This window comes from Phasianus colchicus, chromosome 6, assembly GCF_987193195.1.
Source record: "Phasianus colchicus chromosome 6, bPhaCol1.hap1.1, whole genome shotgun sequence".
Lineage (NCBI taxonomy): Eukaryota > Metazoa > Chordata > Aves > Galliformes > Phasianidae > Phasianus > Phasianus colchicus.
Window position 1 is genome coordinate 40,386,111 of NC_143441.1, and position 24,471 is coordinate 40,410,581.

The window sequence follows — 24,471 nt, forward strand, 5'->3', positions numbered from 1 at the left end:
TCATAAAAAAAAAAAAAAAAAGAACAATCAACCAGTACAGTCCTTCACACTTCTTTCTATTAAACTCAGACCCCACTTCCTGCTTATGTGCAGTTTTATTGTGTAACAAAATCAGAGCTGGCCATACCACATTCCTTCTCCTCATTACTAATGTGTGTCATACCAACCATTTCTCCCATCAGACCTGCCCACAGTCATACAGGATGCTTGTGAGTGAGCCAAAACACAACCAGCCATGAAAGGAGTGAAATATCTTTTACCCAGAAGTCCTCAGGCTGTTCCACTTACTTCCAGGAGAGAAACTTTTCTACTAACTCCGCTTAGTGCTCCCCCCGATCAACCTTGTTCAGCTTCAACCTTTTCTGAAACAGTATTTAATGAACAACTTGGGCTACTATGTGTCACAGGCTCTCATGTTTAACAGCTGTCTGCTGATCTTTTTAACAACAGCCCTATTTATGATTTCAATAAATGTGAGGTTTAAATTACTAATTTGCTTCTCCGCTATGTCTATTTCTATTAAACAGAAAATCATAATTAGACAAAACTGCTCATACACAGATTAGTACCTACAGCTTACCACAGATACATCTCTAAGATTTCTGTAAACTACGCATAGATCCTTCTTTGGAATTCTCTAAAAAAGAAAACCAAAAATCATTTCCTAAGATCTTTAGTCATCTTAAAAGGTTTTAGTATTAAAAAAAAAAACTTTGCAAAGTACTGACTTCATTCTGTTTACACTGAAGCTTGTAGCCATGCCACTAATTTTTAACTTCCAAATTTCTTCCACTTAGTTCATTCACTGTTACAGATGCTGATATTGATTTATCTACTGGACTAAAGACACACTGAAGCAGAAGGTAAAAACACCACCACCACCATAAAATCCTACTGCTCTACCTTTTATTTCATACTAATTTTGTGTCAGTTCCAAGAATAATTCCCTCAACAGCAATAAAAAAACATGCCTTTCCTCTACAGTTTCTTATTAAAACTACTTTCCAGCAGTATAATTATGAAAATAAACAGTGACAGAAAGTCAAACTTGAAAACAGATTAAAAGAAAAAAAAAATCTTGAAATTTCAAGTTCCATTACAGAAATTAATGTAAAGGACTAATATAAAGAAAATGTTAAGGTAATAAAGGGGTTTATTCTTAAGATTATAACCTTTGGTAAAATTGAAGGTTTATAAGAGAGAAACTTGACACAAAATTCATAAACCTCTAAAAAATATTTTGGCTGATCAAAGCATCAAATTTGAACTCACAGTATGAGTGCTGGGACAAACTAGCTCCAAATCTGCAATAGGTTTTTAATTTCAGGGCACGAGAATAATGAATTGTTCACTAAAATGCAGCAAAAGATTAATGTGCTAATCTCTGCAAAGTTACCAACATGGAAATTCACAAAGTACATCAATTCATTGCTATCAATTTCAGGAGCAATTTAAAAGTAGGCTACCTAGGCTCAGTAACACCCAGCCATTACATTTGGAAACAATTACAACAGGTAACAGCAGTTCCAAATATTTGTTTAACTTGATTCAATATCCATGCGCTACCTGAGGGGTCCTATGGAACTTGGAATGAGGCATTAACCTTTCAGTAAGACATATGTAATACATTCTGAGTGGCTAGTCAAGCAGTTTTCCTCCCAGTGTGTGTATACATAATAACCTATTTTTTACCCTGGCAAATAAAAGTATGCTTGTTTTTTTAATGAATGTAGAAAGAAAAGGGAAGACTTTGCACATCAAGATGGTTCAACACAACCCTTGCACTACCACACATCATACATTGGCTCTGTAACACCTTCACTGACTAATCCTTTAAATTATTATCAAACACCCCCAGCTTTCACATTCGATGGCTACTCCAAAGATTGAGTATCTGAATGGATGCCAGAGAGCGAAATGGATGCCATGAGAGGCGAAGGGCTAGGCAGCAACACCCTGAAGACCTCCCCCCCCCCCAGCCAGAGCTCTGCTATATGCAATCACAGCCTGCAAAGCACGTAGACAACAAGGAATAGTTGTATATTCAAAGAACAAAACACAACTATTGAGTTTCTTTGCTCAGCAAAACTCCACTGTATCATCTGGAAGGACTCAAGACTTGTTGGTTTTTTTAAGTTAGCAGACGTTAGCTATTATTCTATCAAGATGCATGACAGAAAATTTAAAAAAAAAAAAAAAAAAAAGTTGAATAACACATTCCATAATCCAAATGTGGCTGTCCTAGTATCTAAATGCTAAAAAGTCACCTGACATGAGCAGTGCCTGTGGCTTAATATCTTCAAGTTATTTAATGCAATGAATAGTGACTGCATCAGATTAAGATTCAGCCCACCTAGCTTCTAACAGAGCATGGAATGAGGAAGAAAGAGGAATTCAACACACATAAAAACATGAACATATTTCCACACACACAATACCAAATAGCTCAGTGAATTGTTTCGTAACAGACAGTACTAACATTTTTCATGATGCAGGAAATCTCTGTCATACTAAGAAGACAACAAACTCCTACAACACCATCCTGTGCCTGTTTCTCTTGCTGCAAATCTATCAACGTCTGCCAGCAAGCACCAGCATCAGTACGCCGGCACTTCCCTGCGAATCAAACAGGTGCAGCAGGCTGATAGGAAAAAGATTGATGTCTCAGTCTTACACCTGCAATGCTGTTATTGTACTCAACTAACGTAATAAAGTGTAACACCAGTGTCCGGTGTCATTCATCACTGCAGTATGACAGCAACAAGAAAAGAAATACGTTTTCTACTGACAACTTGCTTTAATGAAAATGTATTGCAATATTTTAAAAGTTTTCAAAGCTGACATCTTTTTATGACAGGTGACATACTTATGAGTGCTATTTTTGATGAAAAATGTGAAACAATGACTTGCTATTCATAGAATCATAGAATGGACTGTGTTGAAAAGGACCACAATGATCATTGAGTTTCAACCTCCCTGCTATGTGCAGGGTTGCCAACCACCAGACCAGGCTGCCCACAGCCACATCCAGCCTGGCCTTGAATGCCTCCAGGGATGGGGCATCCACAACCTCCTTGGGCAACCTGTTCCAAAACAGGTTATATTCAAAACAAAGAAATCAATGTAGTATGCCTTCACAAATATTAATAGAATTAGAGCAGGCAATTCAGTTACTTAAATACAAAAGATCAGGAAGCAAAGATCATAGAAGATAATCTAAGGGAGCTTAGTAAGAATGCCTCAGGTTTACAATATTGAGAAATTAGAACAGTCACTGATGATAAAATAGACTTCAAAAGTGACACTGCAGCTGCCTAACGCAGGAGTTACGACATTCCATGTTTTCTTGTTCTCAATAAAACCAGATCGAGAGCAATGATAGCCAAATATATGGTGCAGTCATCACTACCACAATCTTCCTGGGATTTTGTTTCAGAAAAACACAGAATGAGGTTTCTTAGAGGTTTTGGGGAGGGAGGTTGTTTGGTACTGTGTTTCTTTTTAAAGCGTTAACAGATAAAGTAGAAAACTGCATTATGAAAACTTCCTTGATTTTTGACTTTTAAATTCACTTATCTATAACAACTCACTATTTCTGACCACACTGCAAACCAGAGTAATAGAGACTGGGAGGAAAAAAAAGAAAATTAAAACACTGAGCTTTCCAAAAGAAATTGCCTAAGAAGAATGGCTGTCAATCATAAAAACTGACAGTATCATAACAGATGACAAGAAGCAGGTAACAGTAGAAATACAAAATATGACCATCGCTCTCTCACTACTTTCTATTTATTTTAAATAACAGATGAACAGTCATTAATATTTACAGCATTTCACATCAGTTAGATAACGCTATTAGCAGACTGAAGTCAGATTAGGCAGCAGCTGGTTAGAAGGATGTCATCTGTCAGAGGCTGTTCTTCTGAAAGCTACTTAATACTGTCAGTGAAAATTACAGTCCACAAATCAAAAGAACATAAGTGCTGGAACAGAGACACATATGAAATCAGACAGTTCCCTCTGGATTTTCCCCATGTTCTATTACCTCCATGATCAATTCATGGTTCAAGTGACAGAAATTGCTGAGAAAGCAAAACACTGCTTTCTTTCTATCTGAGAACTATACTTTGAGCCAGGGGACATACTTTTAGATAATTAAAATTAATTTTCTTTCTCTTTTGTCAGGCAAGATTAAAATCAACCTCCTGCAAAGAAAAGTGTTCACCCAGACTCGCACTGAGTATTGCAGGGCAAAGATTGTTCCTTTTATAAAAGTGACAAATTTGTCAGTAGGAAATGAAATAAATTTTTTCTCAATCAGCAAATTCTGTAACATCAAAACATGACTTTTTCTAATAGAATGAAAATAAGGGGAAAGGCCATGCAATCAGAACTTCAGTAACTATTCAAAGTATACATCCATATATTACTTTTACAGCAATACATTAAAACTTCCAAGTTTGAAGTCAGACAAGTGCCAAAGTGTTCCACAAAAACACAAACTGTGGCAGAACACTTGAAAGGTACTTTCAAGTCCTGGAAGTACTAAAACACTAGCATTCTGTTTCTATTAAAGCAAAGGATATTAAGCATTCTGAAATGGAGTGATACCAATAGATCCTCCCTTTTTCTTTCTTTTTTTTCCACCCAGTTTGTAGTCTCTCACCCCTTACTTTGAAAAAGATAACTAAACCTAGAACGGGAATCTCCTACTGGCATTTTTACAGAGGAGGATGAAAGTACATGTAGGTGTCTTCAGCTGCTCCATGGGAGGGCAGAGAGAAAAGAAAGCCGGATCTTTTGGGAGGTGGAGGGAGGAGAGGCAAGAGGGATATGAGTTGCAACACCAGGAACTCAAATGAGAGAACACATTTTCCACCACTACAGTGAAATACTGAAACGGGTCCCAGGGAGGCTGTGCAACCTCTGTCCTTGGAGAGACTAAGACCCAAACTGCACAGACCATGGGCAAACTATGGACCAAATGACTCCAGAGGTCTTTTACATCCTAAATCCTTCAGCAATTCTTCAACTCTGTTTTGTTTTCAACTTTCCTTGGCATGTGCCTACATAGCAACATTAGATCAAAAACTTCAACCATGGCAAAGAGTGAAGTTCAGCTGTAACAAGTTCAGAGAATGCACATAATCTATCAGCTCAGCATGCTGCATTTGGCCAAAATTAACCCAGTCCTCTATGGGTCACCACCTGCAAAGCCATTCCTAGCATCCAGACTGCTCCATGCACCAGAGATCTGTGTCTCTATCCCTTCTCCCACCTTATTCCCCCTGCAACCACAAATATACCCCCAGTACTTCCACCGTTGTCCTCTCTCCTGGCAGGGTGAATTTTTAACCAAAGCAGCAGACCAGGCTCTCCAAGCACAAGTGAAAATTCTTGCCACGAGTGGAAGGGAGAGGTGGAAAGCATGGCCATGTCCAGGAGAGGGTGAGGCCTAACAACTGTACAGCACCACAGCCTCAGCTGCATTTAAATCCATTACAAAGCCACACCTTAAGGAATTCAAAGGCGTGATTAATCATGTTAAGTCATACATGAGTTATAACAGGTATTCAGAGAGAATTAAATGTAGTAGCTCAGTTTAGACCAGGTAAACTTGTAAAATTGTCAAAATGAGACCTAATAGTTGGCTTGCATTAAGGAAATCACCAATTACATCTGAAAAGCTGGTGGCGATGTGCCATGATTTCAACATCATAATAAAATATTTTCTGAGCCTGTATGATTGTATATGTTAGCCACCAGGACAGGTTGTCGAGGGAGAGACCTCGCTGCCCCTAGCAGCAGGGCCATCTTCTCACAGTGCTGGGAGTCAGAGGGCATGAATGCTGCCCAGGCACAGTGATCTATGCCGCTATTTACACATCTTTTTGCTTATCCCAGGAAGTATTCTAATGCAGACATTTACCACAGTCCCCACAAACAAGCTTCAGTAGCAGAAGGAATGCAAGAAACAAGGGTCGAGATCACCGCGTCTCTTCACTGCAGTTCTCTTTGCTCTGTGTTTCACTCAACATGGGCTTGCTCAGCCAGCTTCAACCAACCGCGCCTTGCTGTGATCACCAATTTAATAACAGCTAACCACCAGGGTTCAGCTCTGGCCATGTTCCAGAGAGAATAGGCCACATTTGATAGGCCACTTTTGTTCTAACAACCGAACTGTCAGAGGAATCAACACGCTCTTATCTCTTGGTACTCTATTAACACATTGCCTTTTTTTCTCTTTTACATGCCTGTCTGGTTTCATTTTGAAAGAAACAGGATCAGATTTTCACAACAAATCGTGAAAGCTCACACTGGAAGCTGACTTCCTGCTCCCTGGAGAGGACATTTAAGATCCCCAAGGGACTGCAAAACAAGCTCTTGCAAAAACATAGTAAGTAAAGCAGTAGAAGAAAAGCAATCATAGATTAATGCTTTCAAAAGTAATGCCTAAAAATGATTTCAGATGGCTCTTTCATCGCTAACTTTTTTTTTTTTTTTTTTTACTTAGGTATCCTAGTAGATTACAAATAATTTGGTATACAATGGGATATGCTCAGCAGCCTTGCCACATACCAGTAATGCTGCACCTGGCACTATACTATATAGTTATACCATAAACACTCCACAACAGAGCTCAACATGATAAACTCATGTTATGCGTCCCCTCCCCCTTCCCTCATCTCCCCAACCTTCGTAACGCCTTTTCATAAGACAGCAAGGAGTGTAACTCACAAGCCTTAGCCAACTCAGATATTCATAACAATAAATCTAGAGCATTCCTATTTAAATGGATATTTAAACACAGGGATTTGGAGGTTTTGGACTCTCTTTGTATGTACTGTTCTGCACCTGGGAGAGCGGATGGCACATCCCACACCATATAGCTTTAAAGAAAAGGAAAGTTATTCAGTTCAATGTCAATAGAACTCCATAGGAAAAATAGGACTGCATGGAAACCAACCTTATAGCACAGAGAGTGCTACAGAAGCTCTCTATATTCTAGCATGGAATTGAATCTTTGCCATATTCTAAAATCTTGTATGCAAAACATAAGTAGTTATCAGGAAAACAGACTCAGATTATATTAATCCACTGAGGCTCCTGTCCATGTCATGGTAACCAGTCAGCTGGTGATGACAGACACAAATAGGTCTTTAGAGGCACCAAAATAGCACTGCATCTCTCATGTTTTGCACATAAGGATCTTGATCTTACATTTTCTTAAAACTTATTTAAAGGATTTACTTCAGTAACTGAATTTGTTCCTCACTCAAAACATAAAAAGAAGCAACTTCTTTCTCCCGTCACTATCAAACATTTCATAGATTATGTTGCACAATTCTTACATAGCTGAGAATCAACATCTTTGTGCAATATACTTTTACATTCATATCAATTAAACTGACAGTATCAGCAGCCAGTGAAAGTAATTAACATCATATTTCCTATCTTAGAACAGATTGCCCTTGCTTCATATTTTTCCACCAAAATAACAGAATTCACCATCAGTGTCACAAGAAAGCAAGGATCAGGCACAGAAATCCCATAAGTGATGAGGGCATAGAGATGCCCTCCTATTGGAAAGAGTAGGGGTGCCTCAGCATCTGCCATAAACTGCACTGAAACAGGATGTGAAAAGATTTTCACTAATTAATAATGCTAATTTGAACAGAAAATGCAAAATGTGACCCATTTGAAGGTGGCTTCATTGCTGAGTGTTGCAACACAGCCTTCAGGTATTTGGAATGATGAAAGAAATCACTGGAAATAAAGAGTAATCGCATTAATAAGTAACTTCCTAGGATGATCCTGATGGTTCTTTTTTACCTTAGATGGGATATCGAAAACTGTCAGTTTTGAACAAATTACAATCTTCAACTTATAATAAACTAGTTAAGCTAACAAAACAAAAACAACAACAAAAAGAACAGTGCAGCAATTAGCTTTGAATGCAGTTGCATCATCGTTGCAACTCAGAAACTGTAACAAATGTCTTTTTAAAATGTTCTCCAATTCTCATTAATATTTTATCAAAGATTTAAGAGTCTTGATGTGTTATGTAAGAAGACCAAAATAGAACTTTTACCACCACAAAAAGGAGGGGGAAAAAAGAAATTCTGCAAAAAGGGAGATCAGCAATACAAAGACAGAGGAAGCAGAAAATGTTTTTGCCACATGATTTTAATAGACTGAGGTTAATATCAATCCTTTAAAATGTTTAGAAAATGCATTTTAGCTTGCCTGTCTTCAGAAGCAGAAGCAAAATCTTGTTCCACCAGAAAAAGACAATATATGAGGTCTTATGTGGATCAGCAGCAAAGTCTGCTATTGTTTCACAAAAGAGCAGGAAAAAAAGCAGTTTTAAATATTCCATATTGACCAGCACTGCTCTTCAGAACCACATTCATGCAAATAATTATTTTAGAAATTATTTTTTCTTGAAGTGACACCATTGAAGATTAACTTAAACCAGATGATGCTTTCACTCCCCCTCCCCCCCCAATAATAACAGAATAAAGAGCATCAAATAATGAAAGCAACAAGTATACATATTAGGGACTCTTCCATGCACCAGCTTGAATTCAGTCATCGAGTATATTTTTCATTAACCACTAGAGGTCAGACAGCAACCATGGCAGTCATCCAAAAGCTGAGGGGCTGCAAAAACCTTAGGTCTGAGAAAATTCTGATATGCACTTACAAGCAAACTTATTAAATTAATTTGAGCAAACTATCAATTTCCAATGAACTTGAATGCTCACATACCTCTGCAGAACTCAGAACAAGATTTTTACTTCTCAAATTACATCTGACAGTAAAGCAAAACAGAATTCGAGCTTGGTGCCCTTTTGAAGGCATTCCTCATTTTTGCAAATATTTCCTCAGTTTAAAACTTTCATTCAGCCAAAAGTGCTTCACCTGTGACTGTAATTAACATTAAAGAAACACACTAAAGCTGGGATACCATAATACTCTAATAGTCAATGTTTTTGCAATTTATAGGGACGTTCTAAGCTTTCAAGAACAGAAACAGTAATAAAACAAATATGAACCCAAATACATTAAACCCATTGTCTTTTTCACCTTATACCAAAGCTTACACTGAGCTTGCTAACAGTCCTAAATGTGACTGGGTGTACTGCCCTCATATTTAGGAGCAGAGCTAGCGGTCAGCTGTGTGAGAAATTCACTCTTACTGCTAATGACAATGTAGTTTATTTCAAAGCATTTGTGGAAGCACTAACTGCAAAGTATTAAAAGCTTCCATGTTCTGCAGTTAATTAAAAAATTCCCCTGGAAGTTACTTTAAGCCTTTCAAAAAGGCACTCTGTGCACATAAATTCAGTAAGATGGCTATGAAGTCCATGATCCTGAGCTCCTTTCATATTAGACTAAATTGGAGATCAGTATACAAAGACATTTCAAGGACTGACTCACTTGTTTTTGTTCCATTTACTACAGCACATGGTACATTTGCTCTTTGGAGAAATTTCATTTAATTATATTCCAACTATAAAAGATAAAGACCTGTGTATGAGTCTTTTACTATTGAAGTGCAATAATGCCAAGGCATTAAGCTGCCCTCTAACCCTAGGAACTGGTCCCACCAGAACAGGTGCTGCCGCTGACTTGCACTACCTGTTCTGGAATAAGTAAAATATTTCACTCCCTAGAGCTCTCAGTCTGGTACATTTCAACTTTAAAAAAGAATAAATAAATAGTAATGAAGAGTAGTGAAACAGCTGTAACCTGAATAATTGTTTTAAAAGTTTCAGCATGACAAAACACTACCAGAAGCTCACAGAGTGCGTGTGGGACTACAGAAGCAACTGCCGGCAACAAAACAGAAATCTAAAAAGCAAAGGAAATGCAGACTTTTCTTACAAAAAAAATCATACTACGTTTCAATAGCTTGCAAGAAACACTGTGGCAAAAACTAAAAAGCAAACAGCAACAAAACCTCACCACAGCTTTACCTGCCCACAAGCTTGTGTACGTACACATACATACCCACACACAGGTTGCAAATCAGCAGAGATTATTTGCCGCTTCATATGAACACATCAAGCTTTACAATCTAGGAATTTGGGGAGTAAAGATATCTGTAAAGGAAAATCCAAATACAAACCTGCTTTTTCTTTGTCTGCCTTTTTTGAGCGTCCAACGATGCTGACTTAAAGCTAAGGGACTTGGATTGTCTCCTGACTTTCACTGAATCTCTCCGACGGTCATATGAAAAAGATGATGACTTCTTTGTAATTTTCCTCTTCGGTATGTCTGCCATTTTAACCACCAAAACGTGGTTAACTTCAAGCAAACAGTGTCCCAAAAAGGCAAATCCTCAGTACCATCAAGCGTCCACAAAACTTACAGGAAACAGTCTTCAATCCTATAGGAAGCAAAATGACCTACAGGGAGCAGAGCCCACTTTCAGTTCAGCAATTTCTGTTTTCCAGCAGCTTGTATAGATGAAGAAAGGCAATGGTCCTGCAATGCTGTGTGTCACTGAGGAGCAGGCAGAACTCCTTCTTGCTGTATAAACTCAAACAGGCTTCAGCAGTGATGCTAATCTGAAAAACATAGTGACTATCCTGCTGAGCACGCTAAAGGTGAACGGAAGGTAGTTCCCTGCAGAGCAGGAGGGTGTGGAAGTACACCAACAGGGTGTGGGGATGAAGCAGAAGACTTTGGGTTCAAAGCATCTTCTTAACTCCTTCCTTTCTAGGCTACTGCTAACAAGGTACGTGAGAAGTCAGGCTGAGAAGGTTTCCCCAAAATGATGGTGTTATTTTCTTATCCAAAGCACCTGCTGAAAGAACCTTTAGCATGACATAGCTGCCCCATTTATTATGGGCCCTATTCAAATGTTCCCTTTTGCCAGAAAGGCTATTCATTCCATAAACTTAGGAGACACTCTATCTACTAAGCCTGCTGGAAAATGAAGTCCAAGCCTATGTAGGAATCCTGCTGTCCGTTCTGGGACATAACTATGAAGTTATATCCCCTAATGGAACCAGTGGATGAGAGGGAAATGTTAATGAATTTTCAAGCTTGTGACAGTGTGGGAATCTTATCAGGCAGCTGAGATTGCAACTTTTGTAGCAGGCCTGTGTTTAGGTAGGAATGTTTTCCTTGCATAAGGTATTAGTCAAGGAACACTACAAGGGTGTAGAAGCCCAAGACTCCCTGCTATTGATTTTGATTAGGCAAAACATCTCCAAAGCGCAAAGTTGCGAATACAGGAATGTGCTTGTAAACCTGATGGTGTTATATCAGATTTAAATTTCTGTTAGAAGACAAAAAGGAAAGTTGTGTTTTGACAAACTTATGACATTGTCCAGGGTCTTTTCCAGAAACTTTTACTTAATTTATGACACTACTTTGCATACTAAGCAGCCATGAATAATTTATACCTGCAGGATTATCCATTACTATAATTAAGCTTTAATATGGGTCAGTCCTCTAGCGTACAAGTCTCATCATTTCTATTCAGAAATATTTGTAAAGCTCTAGCAGTGCTTCTTATAAAACCCGCCGATATACATAAGAAGGCAGTGTTAATGAATTCCCACAACCAACCCTTGCTGCAAGTTTTCCTTTTGTTGCAGGATGAATAATACACCTCTAGGACAAAGTGATACTGCTAAAATTAATGAAAAGATAGCAGCATATCATGCCTTAGTCGTAATGGCCTAATTCTAGATTCACTGCAGATTTCTGTGGAGAATTAAACAGTGAAGAATTATAACAAATTTCTTCATATTATCTACAACTCCATTAAAGTAGTGAATTTTATAAGTATTACAAGACAGAAAAAAATCCATTATTAAACAGACTTTGTAAAACATGTCTCTTAATTGTGATGGGTTTAAAATACTGTAGCAGTCATCATCCACAGACACATATTGACATTCAGTGCTACAAATATTAGCCACTGTGAGACCATCAGTGAAAACCACAGTGTGCAGAAATGATGAAGTGTAAAGAAAACTGAAGCCCTATTTAAATTACCACTTCCCACAATTTACCAGCATCATCTTTCTGAAGAGTAAACAATTAACAGCTAATACAGCAGAATGCATGCTTTAAGCTATGACAATTACATCTGTCCAAAACTTTTTTTACTATCTGCACTATCTGCTAAAAATCACAGATATTCTGATGTACCATAAAAGTTAAGGTCAAGAAAAGCCTGACAGGCTTTTGCATGTATCTACTCTTATTAATTATTCTAATCATGCTTATTTATTTAAAAAAAAAAAAAAAAAAAGCAGTAAAGGCTGACAAAAGCACATATTAATTTTAGAAATTCATTAAAATCCATTTTACTTCATTGCAGTTTGACCAAATCCACAATTGACTTGATAGTAAATACCACAGGTATTGCTAACCTTGCTTATTCAGTTCAATAAAAACCACATTAGTTCTCACACAGAGTACTCTGATATTCTGGCAAACAAACTGACTCAGAGATGTCCAAAGGGGTCCAAAGAGTGCCAGAGCCTGAATGAGGTGAGCAGCAGGAGGGGGTGACAGCATCAGGGAGAGGCACAAGGGCAAGCTACTGGATGCCTTATTTTACCCTGTTAAATCTTATATATTCAGTGTTTCCTCATTTCCAGGTTTAGTCACATTTACAAACATTGTAAAAAGGTAAAAATTAATCAGGAATATTATAATCATCTTAATTCAATTCTTTGAGAGACACTAATTGTACTTGGAATAACTCATTTCCAAGTATGTCTTCATTAAAAAGCTGCTAGGAATAAAGGCTGTCTTCAGGACTTTGACTACTTCTTTGATTTAACTCCACCAGCAAGAAGAACATAAAAATCATGTAGACACCCTGGCAATAATGAGTCAATAGTGCTAAAGCAAGAAAATCCAGTTAAAACAGAGACATTCTGTTTTTCATTTGTCAGAACCTCAGTTAGAAGTATACTGTCAATGCTCTTAATATTTACTCAAAAATAAAAACATGCTGCAGAATACTGGATGACATCAAGAGCTCATTGTTAAACTAAAGTTTTTGAGCTCTATTGCAGAAGAGAATCACGAAAATGTTGTATGAAAGGTTTCTTTCCCAATACCAATACTTTCCCAAGCTCAGCAGCACAAGTGGTTATTTTAAGCTGTTGCAAGAAAAGAATGCCTTATGCTCAAAACGTGTTTTGCCAAGTCACTTACGAGTAACAACAAATTGTTTCAAGGTCATTCTGCTTTCCTGGGATACAGAGAAGGAAGCCACAGAACAAAATGAGAGTGGCAGAGGGAGACAAGGCAGCAGTTAAATATTAGTTCTATGGAAAAGTTTTGAAGAGAAAGGAAAGAAAAGGGCATACTGAGTAATACTTTGGCATTTGCAGGTTCTGCTATCCAATTTGCTGCACTAGATCCAGATGTCCTTCAGTTCACTCCAGGGTTTTAATCTGTTAATAGCAGAAAACATTAGAAGTACAACAAAAAATTGTTGTTCTTCTCTGTTCAGGCTCTTTGAGTTAAATTCTTAAGTTGCAGAGTCAAAGAAAACTCAAATGTAAATGCAGCTGTAACTTTTATTAAATGAGGCAGAGAGACACAAATTTAGAACAAACAGCACCACTTTGAGTATCCTGATTAGCTACTGATGGAGATCCAAAGATAACACAAGTTTATCTCCGCAACTTTCATCATGTTCAAAAGCTCTTTAACATTTTAAAGGAAAAACAGACACAAGGTTACCAGAATCTCATTCTTTCTACCAGCACTGTATTGCCACTGCTGCATGCAGAACTATAAAACCCAGATTTTGCATAACTCTCCCAAAAAAGAAGAGTGACAGAATAAAAATAAGGAGCAGCCAGATATTGTAATCACAGCTCTCCAGGCCAAGCTAGCTTTTAACCTCAAGATCATAACACTCAAAATAAGCTTTTTTTCTGTTTCAAGTTAACATTTGGTACAAAAAAATACAGTCATACTTTCCAAAGCCACATTTGTATATCACATGCTTCCCTAACTCAACAGTGCTTTCCAAGAGGAAGTAAACAAAACAACAGTATTATTTACAATTGACCGTATGTTTAATACAAAAACCAAAAGTTCATTTCCTTTCCACAACTCTGGGAAAAGTTCCTAATATGCCTTCATACTCTGTGAAGAAACAGCTCAGAGTCTCTCCCGTCATGCTGGAAATGAGCAAGTATTAAATTTGTTACAATACTGAAAGTGTCTCTGTAGGTCTGCAGAAGGGGATGCAAATCAACTCAAGTGATCTCAAGATTTTCAGCTGCAGCTTGATTACTTAACAAAGCTAGCTGTAGATTGTGAACATTTGTGAACTTTACCTCAAAACAGATTTATTAGACTAACGTTAATATTTAATGAATTCACATTAAATGAATGTCCATTTCACTTTCACCAACAGAATTTCACTCAGTACAGCACTTTCTTTTTTTTCAGTGTCTTTCTAGGTGGTTCAAAATACGTCTAAACCAGCACTAAACACCAACATCACCTCATCTTACACTGAACTGGATACTACCAGCATGCACACAAACACTGTAGTTGATGTGAAAGTTCACTCCAGACAATATCAAACAATATTTCTCCATTTAGTACATCTGCATTCAGTGGGGCATAAATATAAATTATGTGGAGTGCACACTTGACCAAATGTTTGAAAACAATAAAGCCAGCAGAGGAAGCCCATTTTTTAGTTTAGAGACAATTGCTCAGATTGTAACTGTATACATCAAAATACAGCAAATTAGCAGTGGTTATTTTTGAGAACTAGAGCACTGAATTTATTGGTACAGAGATGAGTGAAATCAGAAGACGCCAAAGCTTCTACAGCTACAGGTTGCTAATCACAAGCTAACAAAAATCTAACCTGTTAGTGTAAATGAATTGATCAATAATCGTCAGCAGCTTCATATCTTATGAGCTCTATTTGTTCAGCTGTATAACAAAGTCAGTGCCTGTTTATAACAAATATTCATTGCTTTCTTGGGAAGTAAAGCTTTTAATTTCTCAGAAATATTGAGAGCTACACCAAACAGAGACATTGTGGTCTCTACAGCTTTTTACTGAGCAACAGCCTGAGCATCACTATGAACATAATTGTGTATGTTGGTTTTTTTTTTTAATTGTTCAAAACATAAGTGACTTTTTGAGTGAGAATTCAGTTGAGAATAAGCAATATTCACACACACATTTTTGAAATAGGAGGTTATACAGCAATTCAGTGAATATTTTCTTCTATGGACAAACAAGAGTCTAAGTACTTCCATATTACACCCAAAGTATGAGGACCACTGGAGTGTGTACGTGCTTTGGTCAGCCAGGAAAAACCATAGTTAAATACAGCTGGTTTTTGCTGAGTGGTGTTTTTTCTTTTTTTTCTTTCTTTTTCTTCTGAGAATGCCTACCTACAGAAAATTGAGGTCATCGAGTTTGTTATCATCAAGCTGGAAACCTGACAAGTTGACATATGTTTTTCTGAAAACCTTTAAATAAAGGGCTACTTTTACAAGTAACAGAAATCCAAGTAAAACAGCTTGCTAATCTAACTTAAAAATATTGTTCTGATAGCTAAGTGAACAAGAACCATATATTTTTTAAATGATTGAAATAGGTTACAAAGTTCAATAGCAGCAAGTTGGAATTATTTCTCCTTTTGTTCATGCATGAGTACCACAAGTTACAAACAGATTCCGGGTTCTTGAAGACAAATAATTTTCAAAAATAGAAAAAGGAGAAGGGAAGGGAAGGGAAGGGAAGGGAAGGGAAGGGAAGGGAAGGGAAGGGAAGGGAAGGGAAGGGAAGGGAAGGGAAGGGAAGGGAAGGGAAGGGAAGGGAAGGGAAGGGAAGGGAAGGGAAGGGAAGGGAAGGGAAGGGAAGGGAAGGGAAGGGAAGGGAAGGGAAGGGAAGGGAAGGGAAGGGAAGGGAAGGGAAGGGAAGGGAAGGGAAGGGAAGGGAAGGGAAGGGAAGGGGAAAAAAAAAAAAAAAGAAAAAAAAAAAGACTATCCACTTGCATACATGGAAGGTTAGAGAGAGAGGGGTAATATTGGTGTATTTCCTTTGGAAACAATCTTCCACAGCAAAAAACTCAACAACATTTTCACTTCAATTATAAAAACAGTTGCCATGAAAATACTATCCAAGTGAGTATTTATTAATTTTTGTTTTAGTACTATTACTACAAATAACTTAATTAACCAAGTTCATGTGTAGTGACATTATGTAATACAGATGACGAAGTTGCATGCCAGCCAAATTAGAAGACATTGTGCACTTTCTCAATGAAGTATGTTAAAAGACTTAAGAAAAGCTGTTCAGAAAGGAACAAGCAGCATAGCAAAATCAATTTTTCCACACAGGTTTTCACATTTTTCTCCCTTTTTTAAGGGGAAAACAAGACTGCACACTGCAAATGATCCCAGAGAGTAGCTGGTCAACCCATACCCATCTGTTCTGTTTTACTAAATGACAAAAGAACACCAACGCATAGGGACAGAAAAAGCTACATAAAGTCACTCTATCATGCTGCATGTTAATGGAAGGACACTGTCACAAAGATGCTTCTCTTATTCCATTCAGAACAGCTGCTGTCTCCAAGGATCTTTGTATTTGTTATAGGTTAGAAAATTTTATCCATGGAGACAGTGGAATATTCCTCACATTACTTAAGAGTTTTACTAACATAGTTCACTATACAAAGTGAAAGAAGTTCATCAACAGGACAGTCTGGCCCTTAGCTGCTTCATATTCTATATTTTGCTAATAAAGATGTTGTATAAACAATCACGCTACAGAAGTAACATAAAAAAGAGAAACTCTAGTATTTTACACTGTGGGAATGATGCATACTTCTAAAGAACCGTAAAAACAAACTGATTGTCAGAAATATACATGACAGATAATAAGGAACCACATTTGTCATCAGGAACATAAAGACCTTCTTTGAGAAAATGAACACAAATGTTTAGTTTTAAAATATCCTGTCCCAATTAAAAATATATATTTATATGCTTATATTTATAAGCTTTATCAGCTTCTCTTTTCTGGAGGTTTGAGGCCCTGCCTGTAGCAGGGAGGTTGGAACTCGATGATCCTTGGGGTCCCTTTCAACTCAAGCCATTCTATGATTCTATGATTTAACTTTGACTGTAACTAATTGTACAGACTTCAGTGATAATTTAAATGTTTACACGTCATCTGTTTTTTGTTGAATTTTATATATGTAAAATTTTACTAATTGGAGTTGTGCTCAGGATGTTGCAGTTATGAGACTTGTATTGGCTCCTGCTAACACAGATACACTTGATATGGAAGCACAAAATGTAAAGCTAACAATCTAGAACTAGAAGGAACCAGGAAGGTCAGCTGTAAAATGTAAGATAGGAAACTGAAAAACAATGACTAATGATTGAAATGCTTGAAGAGATTAAGTGTGAAGGTCAAGTGAGAAAGATTAATTCAAGGATGTAAGCCAATACAGCACAGTACATGTTTATATTGCACTTTCCTAATCAATGCTACAAGGTCTTTAAAAAAATAATAATTATAACTGATAAATGCTACTAGCAGAGACATGCCAGATTCACAGAATCAGAGGAAATGAGCTTGGCAAATCTGGAAATAAATACTACCAGCTACTAGTATCTCGTCCATCTGTACACAAAAACAATATTGCAATAATGACTTTGCTTGTTTCAGTTGCAGTCAAAAGCTTTTCAGCTATTAGTCACACACATATGAACACCCACAGAGTTTCACTGGGAGGAATTACCCCACTTGAAGGCAGCAAGCTGAGATAACAGCCAACAAATGAGGTCTTCGAGTTACCAGAATTGAAACTTCTCCTTCTGAAGCAAGAAGCACATGAGGAGCTAAGAAGTGCATGATTCAAATAAGTCATAAGTCTTACACAAAGATTTGTGTGTATGTATATATTTGTGTATTTAGTGACAGCTTCCACCAGTCTCCTTGAGGCCCATAAGCAAAAGTTAAACTAATCACACAACTTGAGACCCTGAATATGAGATAACTAAAGGGAGGTTTTAATTAGCTTTTCATGAAATCTTAGCTGAGCACTATTTTTATTGAAGAAATTCCTGAAAACTCAGCACTGTTACTATATACTGCTCTGTATTTCAGACAGCAAGGAGTCTTCATGTCCCAAGACTCTTCACATATTTTTTCTTTATAAAGTCCTGGTTAAAATAACCAAGACAATTAAGTTTTGTCACAAGAAATATCCATAGGCAAAGTATCAACTTCTGAAAAATTAGCCTAAGAGTCATCATTTGGCCTCTTTTCAAGGATATTTAGAGAGTGTATTACTTCCAATAGAGGCAATTAAAGAACCCGCCAGTGACGAGAGCAGGGTCCTAAAGCACACTTCCAGGCTGAAGTCTGCATCAGGCTCAGGCACTCTCATGAGCTTCAGCAAACATGAGCAGCTTTGCAGAGAAAAGAGGAATATTTACATAAGACTTTACAGCTTGCCACAGTGTTTCTTACCTTACCCTTTTGAACACGTAGTTCAAAGACATAAATATCTATAACCTCAATCAATCAAGCAATAAAGAAAAACTTCTTAGTTGATAGTGATCTCTACTTAAAAAGGAGGAAAAGCACACACAGAGTCCAATAATGTACAATTATTTTCTGAAGTTCTGTGTATCCAGCAGTTATCCAAATATGTGGATCCAATATCCAAAAAGATTTATGAAAAACCTTCCACAGCTTGAAAACAGTGTGTATTTTTCACATATTCAACTGGTATCACGAAGCTTAACTTTTATATTCACTTTTCGTATTATTGTTCCTCTGAGATTTTTTACTATTATTATTGATACGTCAGTTCATTTTTGTACTTGATCTTTTAAAGAACCAAAGGGAAAACTCTTTATTTTAATAAAATAATAAATCATAACAATAACAAACTTCCCACATCTGCTAAGCAAACAATTTTAAAAAATAAACCCTTTGTATTGTTTGACTCACAGTTTCAGACGTGCTCAAAACACAGAATAATTGGCCTGATTGTGCACACTGAGCTTCTTTCATAGCTATTTGTACTTACACGGTCTTTGTCATCAGCAACATCACAGAGAATGTCATCCAGATCCAAGATGCCACCATCCCCATGCTCCAGTCGATGTACTTGTATCCAATAGTTTGGATCCTGCACAAAGGTAGGAAAACAACAGAGATCAGAAACATGAGAGAAGTTTAACCCACCCAATATAATGATCATCATGGTTCTAAAAATGTTCAGCATTAAAACTTCTATTTAGGTCATACTCCTATAAAGTAATGTAAATTAAAATATAAAGCCAAAGCATTTCGTTTCAAATAATCATTCTACATATGAATGCAATTTCACGTGACAAGCATGATCACAGTCCTAACACTAGCACACAAGAGAAAGAGGTTACAATATTGCTGATTCTATGCACCATATGAAAGGAAAACACATCCTTCTCTAAATAAACCACCTCAGACAGAGGTCAACAGGCACAAAATTGTAGGGGGAAAAAAAGGAAAAAAAGGAAAAAAAAAGAAATGTTGTAAAGTGTGTTTGCTTATTTTGTAGATTCTTTTTTCTGTACAATAGCTGCAAAAGTTTAACAGTTTGTCTTATGAATAGAAATCAATATTGAAATGTATTGAAACTGTATGAAAGGGCTTTCAACCTGTGCTTGCAGAGTTGGTAGTAAGATATCTGAGTTATGTATAAGGAACACTTTGCATTTTATTAAGATGTACATATATATGCATGTGTATTTATGTATGTATATGTGTATATATGCCCACCAGTAATTGGAAAGACTAGCTTTATAGTTTTCACTATTACTTCTAGTACAGAAGGAAGTCATAACTGTAAGAACAACACAGCATCCACAAAGTGTCTTCTGCATGTTCTTACATCACCTGACTGCTGACTAGAACTCAACTCGCTATTCTTAAAAGGTTTGTTTTCCAACAGGGAAAAGTTGTATTATAAACATACAACCTGAACATGATACATAATCTTTTCTTTCTTCTCAAATATTCCCCCTTAACAAAGCCAATGCCCTGGGCTGTTGTTAAATGTAAAGAGAGGAGCAGAGCTTTGTTGCTTTTCACAGAACAGACATGAGTGCAGAAAGCAACTAATTTGAGGACCTTCAAACTTGCAACATCTTGCAAAATGTGCCTGACTTCCTAGAAATAGTAACTAGCATCAACCTCTTTTTAGGTATCAGAGTCCAGAAGTCACAACACTTCATGTCTTAAAGGACAGACCAGCAGAAGAAAAAGGCCAACCAGAAATTCTCTAAATCCATACATATTTTTAAATCTCGAGAGTACACGCTGCATGAAATTTTGAGCAACATGCTCCACAGAAGAACATCAAATAATGTTTATTTTGTTTGTAATGTCCTAGAACTCTATTTCCAACCTCTGTATGTGATACGTTCATATAGATCAGCAGTTTGGGAGAAATGTGATAACCATGATACTTGCCTCTTTTCTACCTGAGGAAATTCAACTAAAATACAGCTGTTAATTATCCCCATCAGATGATCAGATATAATTTCATTTAGCAGTAATTAGCCAAGAGATTTCTGAAATTAAACTCACCATCCACTTTCGTAAAGTAAAAATTCAGAAATAATTTAAAACAACACTACATTATTCGCTTTATCACACATACAAAGGAACTTCAAGATACTAAGAAACTTCAAAGACCCTTAATGAACAAGTTCTCAAGCAAAATGCACTAAAGACATGCCTTTGTAAATTCTGCTCTAAGACTAAAAGGAAAGACACCTTTCTTCATTCTCTAGCCCATTACAAAAAACTCCTCTCTCTGGTACCTCGACCAAACCCCAAGACACAGTTATGAACAGCCAGGCTTTGAAGGCTCAAAAGAACTGGCAGGCTAGGAAACATGTTATGGTCTTTATTCACATTCCCACTGCTAATTAATCCAGCTCAAAAAATCCATCAAAACAAACAACACACAAACTCAAGATGGAACTTTAATATTCCTGTCTGCTTTTTTTTTTTTTTTTTTTTTAATTTCTACCATAAGTACTTCCCACCTCCAAGGCAAACATAAGGAAATGTGCATGATTACGGTATCAATAGTAGGAACGCCCACTTCTAAAGCACTATTGTGCTATTTCAGCACGTTCAATCTGCATTAAAAATAGCTTTGATAAAAACTGCATCACTTTTGCTAATTAGTTCCTTTAAAAGTTTCTCAATATTACATAAGAAGTTTTAGATTCATTTTTTCTGCATTACCTATTTGTTGTGCCATAACCTGAACTACTCCGGTCGCTTTTCCTGTTTGACAAGGGCCTGATACAAAACAGTAAGTTAGCAAGACCAGACAAGAAATATATAAAACTAGTTTGGCAAGAATTTACTCTGGCAGGATTTGGTAAGTAAATATGAAATAACAATGAAACTTTTCATTAAAGACTTCTCCAAACTTCACAGAGCAGTCCTTCTCTTGAGGCCCTTTTCCTCCATTAAAGCTTTCCCATAAATCAAAGACTTGGAGGGGGAGGCTTGGGAAGGAAGAGTTCTAGCAAGGAGTGGAAAAATCACATGCTTGTAGAGATCAGTTATGCCATGCCCCTTGCACCACCTTCCTCCCTTCCCCCCTTCCCACCCCCACCCCCCCCCCCAAAAAAAAAAGCTAGTCATTTTAGTGCATTAATAAGTCCTATACACAGCCCCAAAATTTCAAGCCTAATTCTATGTAATAACTACACAAACAAGATGGAAACATAAACTGCACAAATGCTCAAACTGAAATTCCTGGTCCATACTCTGTCTGCAACAAACACACATTGCATAAGAAACAGCTTATATGGTCTATTTGCTAAATGCAAAAGAAACTGAACCAAGATCAGCACTGACTTGAATTCAAGCACTACTACACTGATTTTACAGTATTCATGGCTTGGTCAAGTTGTATTTCTCCACTCCAGTCACTAAACAGATATTCAGAATTTCCCATGTGAAGGTAGTAATGCAGTCCTCAAACATTTTCTGAAGCAGTCAAAATTACTGTTTTGGCTTCAAACAGTTAGTGATTCATAATGTGGAAATTGGCACCAAACAGAGTTTACTAGAGTTACTTCATCTGTGAAGCAGACAGCTCTAACGACTCCTTCAGGACACCTCAGGGATTTTCAGGGTCACTGTTTCCTGGTGACAGTGCAGAGCCCCAAATGAGGTCTCATGAACAGAGGACTTGCTCCGATGGTAACTCAGAGAAGATGCCTGCTTACAGCACATGGAAAGAGATGCTTGCAGGACTGAAAAAGAAAATGCCCGCTAGTTAAAAAACATAAAAAGTACAAAGGACATTAAGTCTAGAAGGTAGAAATGTCAATTTCTGCAAAGATGAAAAAAATGCTAAACAAAATTAAACGTGTATGTATATAGAGAGAGATTTTTTCATGAAATCTGCTTCAGAATTTTTCTGATTAAAGAAAGCATTATTACAGACATAATATTTTGCTGCAATTTCAAAACTTGAATTTGGATATTACAATAGGCTTCCACATTTTGTCAACAAAACAAAGCCATGTTTATAATCTCTTTCACCCTTTTCGTGATTGCCTACAAAAGATCTACAAATTTGCAATGCATTTAGAGGTATCAAAGCACATTTGATAGAAAACTCATAACTACACTGCTCTATCAATGTGTAAATTAGCAATGTGTAACATTTCATAAAAGCTATATAAATGTCTTTGTCACTAGTGCATGTAGAAGAACTAGCAAGTTCACTTCATTGAATAAAAGGACAGAAGTAATGCTAAACCTGATTTATAGCATCTTCATTTAAATATTGCATCACTCAGCTCAAGTCTAAGCAAGTCAGATCTCCTGTTTCCTGTGCACACCCATCTAACTATTCTACTTGACGGTGATTATAAAAGTACTTAGAATTTAAAATCATGAGCACTACATTTTCTGCTCCAAAGTCCTCTTTAATGGAAGATAAATATTTGCTAAGTGAACACTAACAGAGAGTGGAAGCAAGAACAGTTTAGCAAAGCTAGTAAAAATGCAGTCATTGATATTTTGTTTATTCCATATGACTCGACTTGTAAAAAGCACAAAGGAAAAACTGAGAAAACTATTAGTTTAAGTAATATCATTCAGTGTTCTGTAACTAACAATGTTATGTTCCCACATTGTAGAAACTAGGACCACATGTGGAAAACAATATCTAGAAACAGGAATGGAAACTATAATTTGTTCTTAACTAGTGGCACAGACAGATTTCTTATGTTTTTTATTTCTAAATTTGTCTTAGTTTTTGCAAACATACCCTTTCCAAAAATATATGTTTAACATTGTAAGTTACAATAAAGAAGCTTGTCCTTTGAAATATTTTGTCCATGCCATAAACTTCATTGGAAAAAGCAATCTACAAAAGTCACTCTGAAAGTAATGCCTCCTATTTATTTCCATGGAAACTACAACAGATACAAAGAGGAGCACAATCACACTACTTGATAGAGCAAATTCTCACTACAAAACACTATTTCTCAATGCAGTCACCCACCATGAGCTACGTATTTGACCAGTGATGAACAAGAGCCTGTGTGCCATGCTTGTAAAAGTCTGCACCAGTGGAGGTGACCAACTGTCAGTGTCAACACTGCAGAAACACACCACCCACCACCTCACTATGCTCACATCCACTGTCGAGTCTCCATCAATGTTCAGCAGGTGTCAGTAAATGTCAGTGGGTGCCATTTTTTCCACTTGGAGGAATTCAGTTCCTCACTTATGCTTCATACATCCATGTCAGATGCCATATTGTCAGACTGCCCCTCTGCTGCCATCTGTCACAGGGCAAAAAAATGTAATGGAGTGTTAGTGGGAAGGTTCAGCCTCTACTATCATACTACTAGCATCTACCTCCGAGTTCATGGGCCGACATAATAAAACAGGAGGCATTACTTTCAGAGCAGCCCTCATGCGTAACAATAAGCAGAAAACCAGCCTCCTAAAACATCCACCTTATGTTGCGGTGGTGTTCCTACGTGCCGCCACGCAACCCCCATTTCCGTCATGTAATTTCTCCTGCCGTACCACAAGGATGCCCCAGAGCACCCCAAGTTCTGTATCTGCCTAGCACTGCAGGGCAGTACCTCATGTTCTGCTCCTGCCCGCCCAGAGCCGCCCAGCAGGGAGCACTGTGAGCAGGGAGCCGCTCCCCAGCAGGGCCTTCCCGCCCAAGGCGTTTCCTCACCTCAGCTAGGTGCGCACCCACTGCCATTGCCACTTGTTACACAGCTAGAATTCATGTTAACCAGATGTCTTCCACATACACCTTTATTCTCCAACCTGGTCAGGATGAATTTGCAACAGAACCTGGGGAAGTGGGCTGTCCGTCATGCTGAGCTCGCCATGGCTCCCTGAGTCTACTTGTTACCATCTTCCTAAAGCGGA

At 37.4% G+C, this 24,471-nt stretch overlaps 1 protein-coding gene across 13 annotated transcripts in view; it reads right to left on the reverse strand.

Moving 5' to 3' along the window:
* Nucleotides 1-24,471, reverse strand: part of PARD3 (par-3 family cell polarity regulator) — a 429,965-nt gene that overhangs the window by 364,661 nt on the left and 40,833 nt on the right. For 12 of the 13 annotated variants that reach the window (XM_090143087.1, XM_031616028.2, XM_031616026.2 and 9 more), the window contains exon 2: nucleotides 19,079-19,180. In XM_090143087.1, the coding sequence (XP_089999213.1) occupies nucleotides 19,079-19,180 (102 nt within the window). Of the gene's footprint in view, nucleotides 1-10,135; nucleotides 11,381-19,078; nucleotides 19,181-24,471 lie in introns of those variants that run through there. The other variant, XM_090143084.1, reaches the window with a different exon arrangement.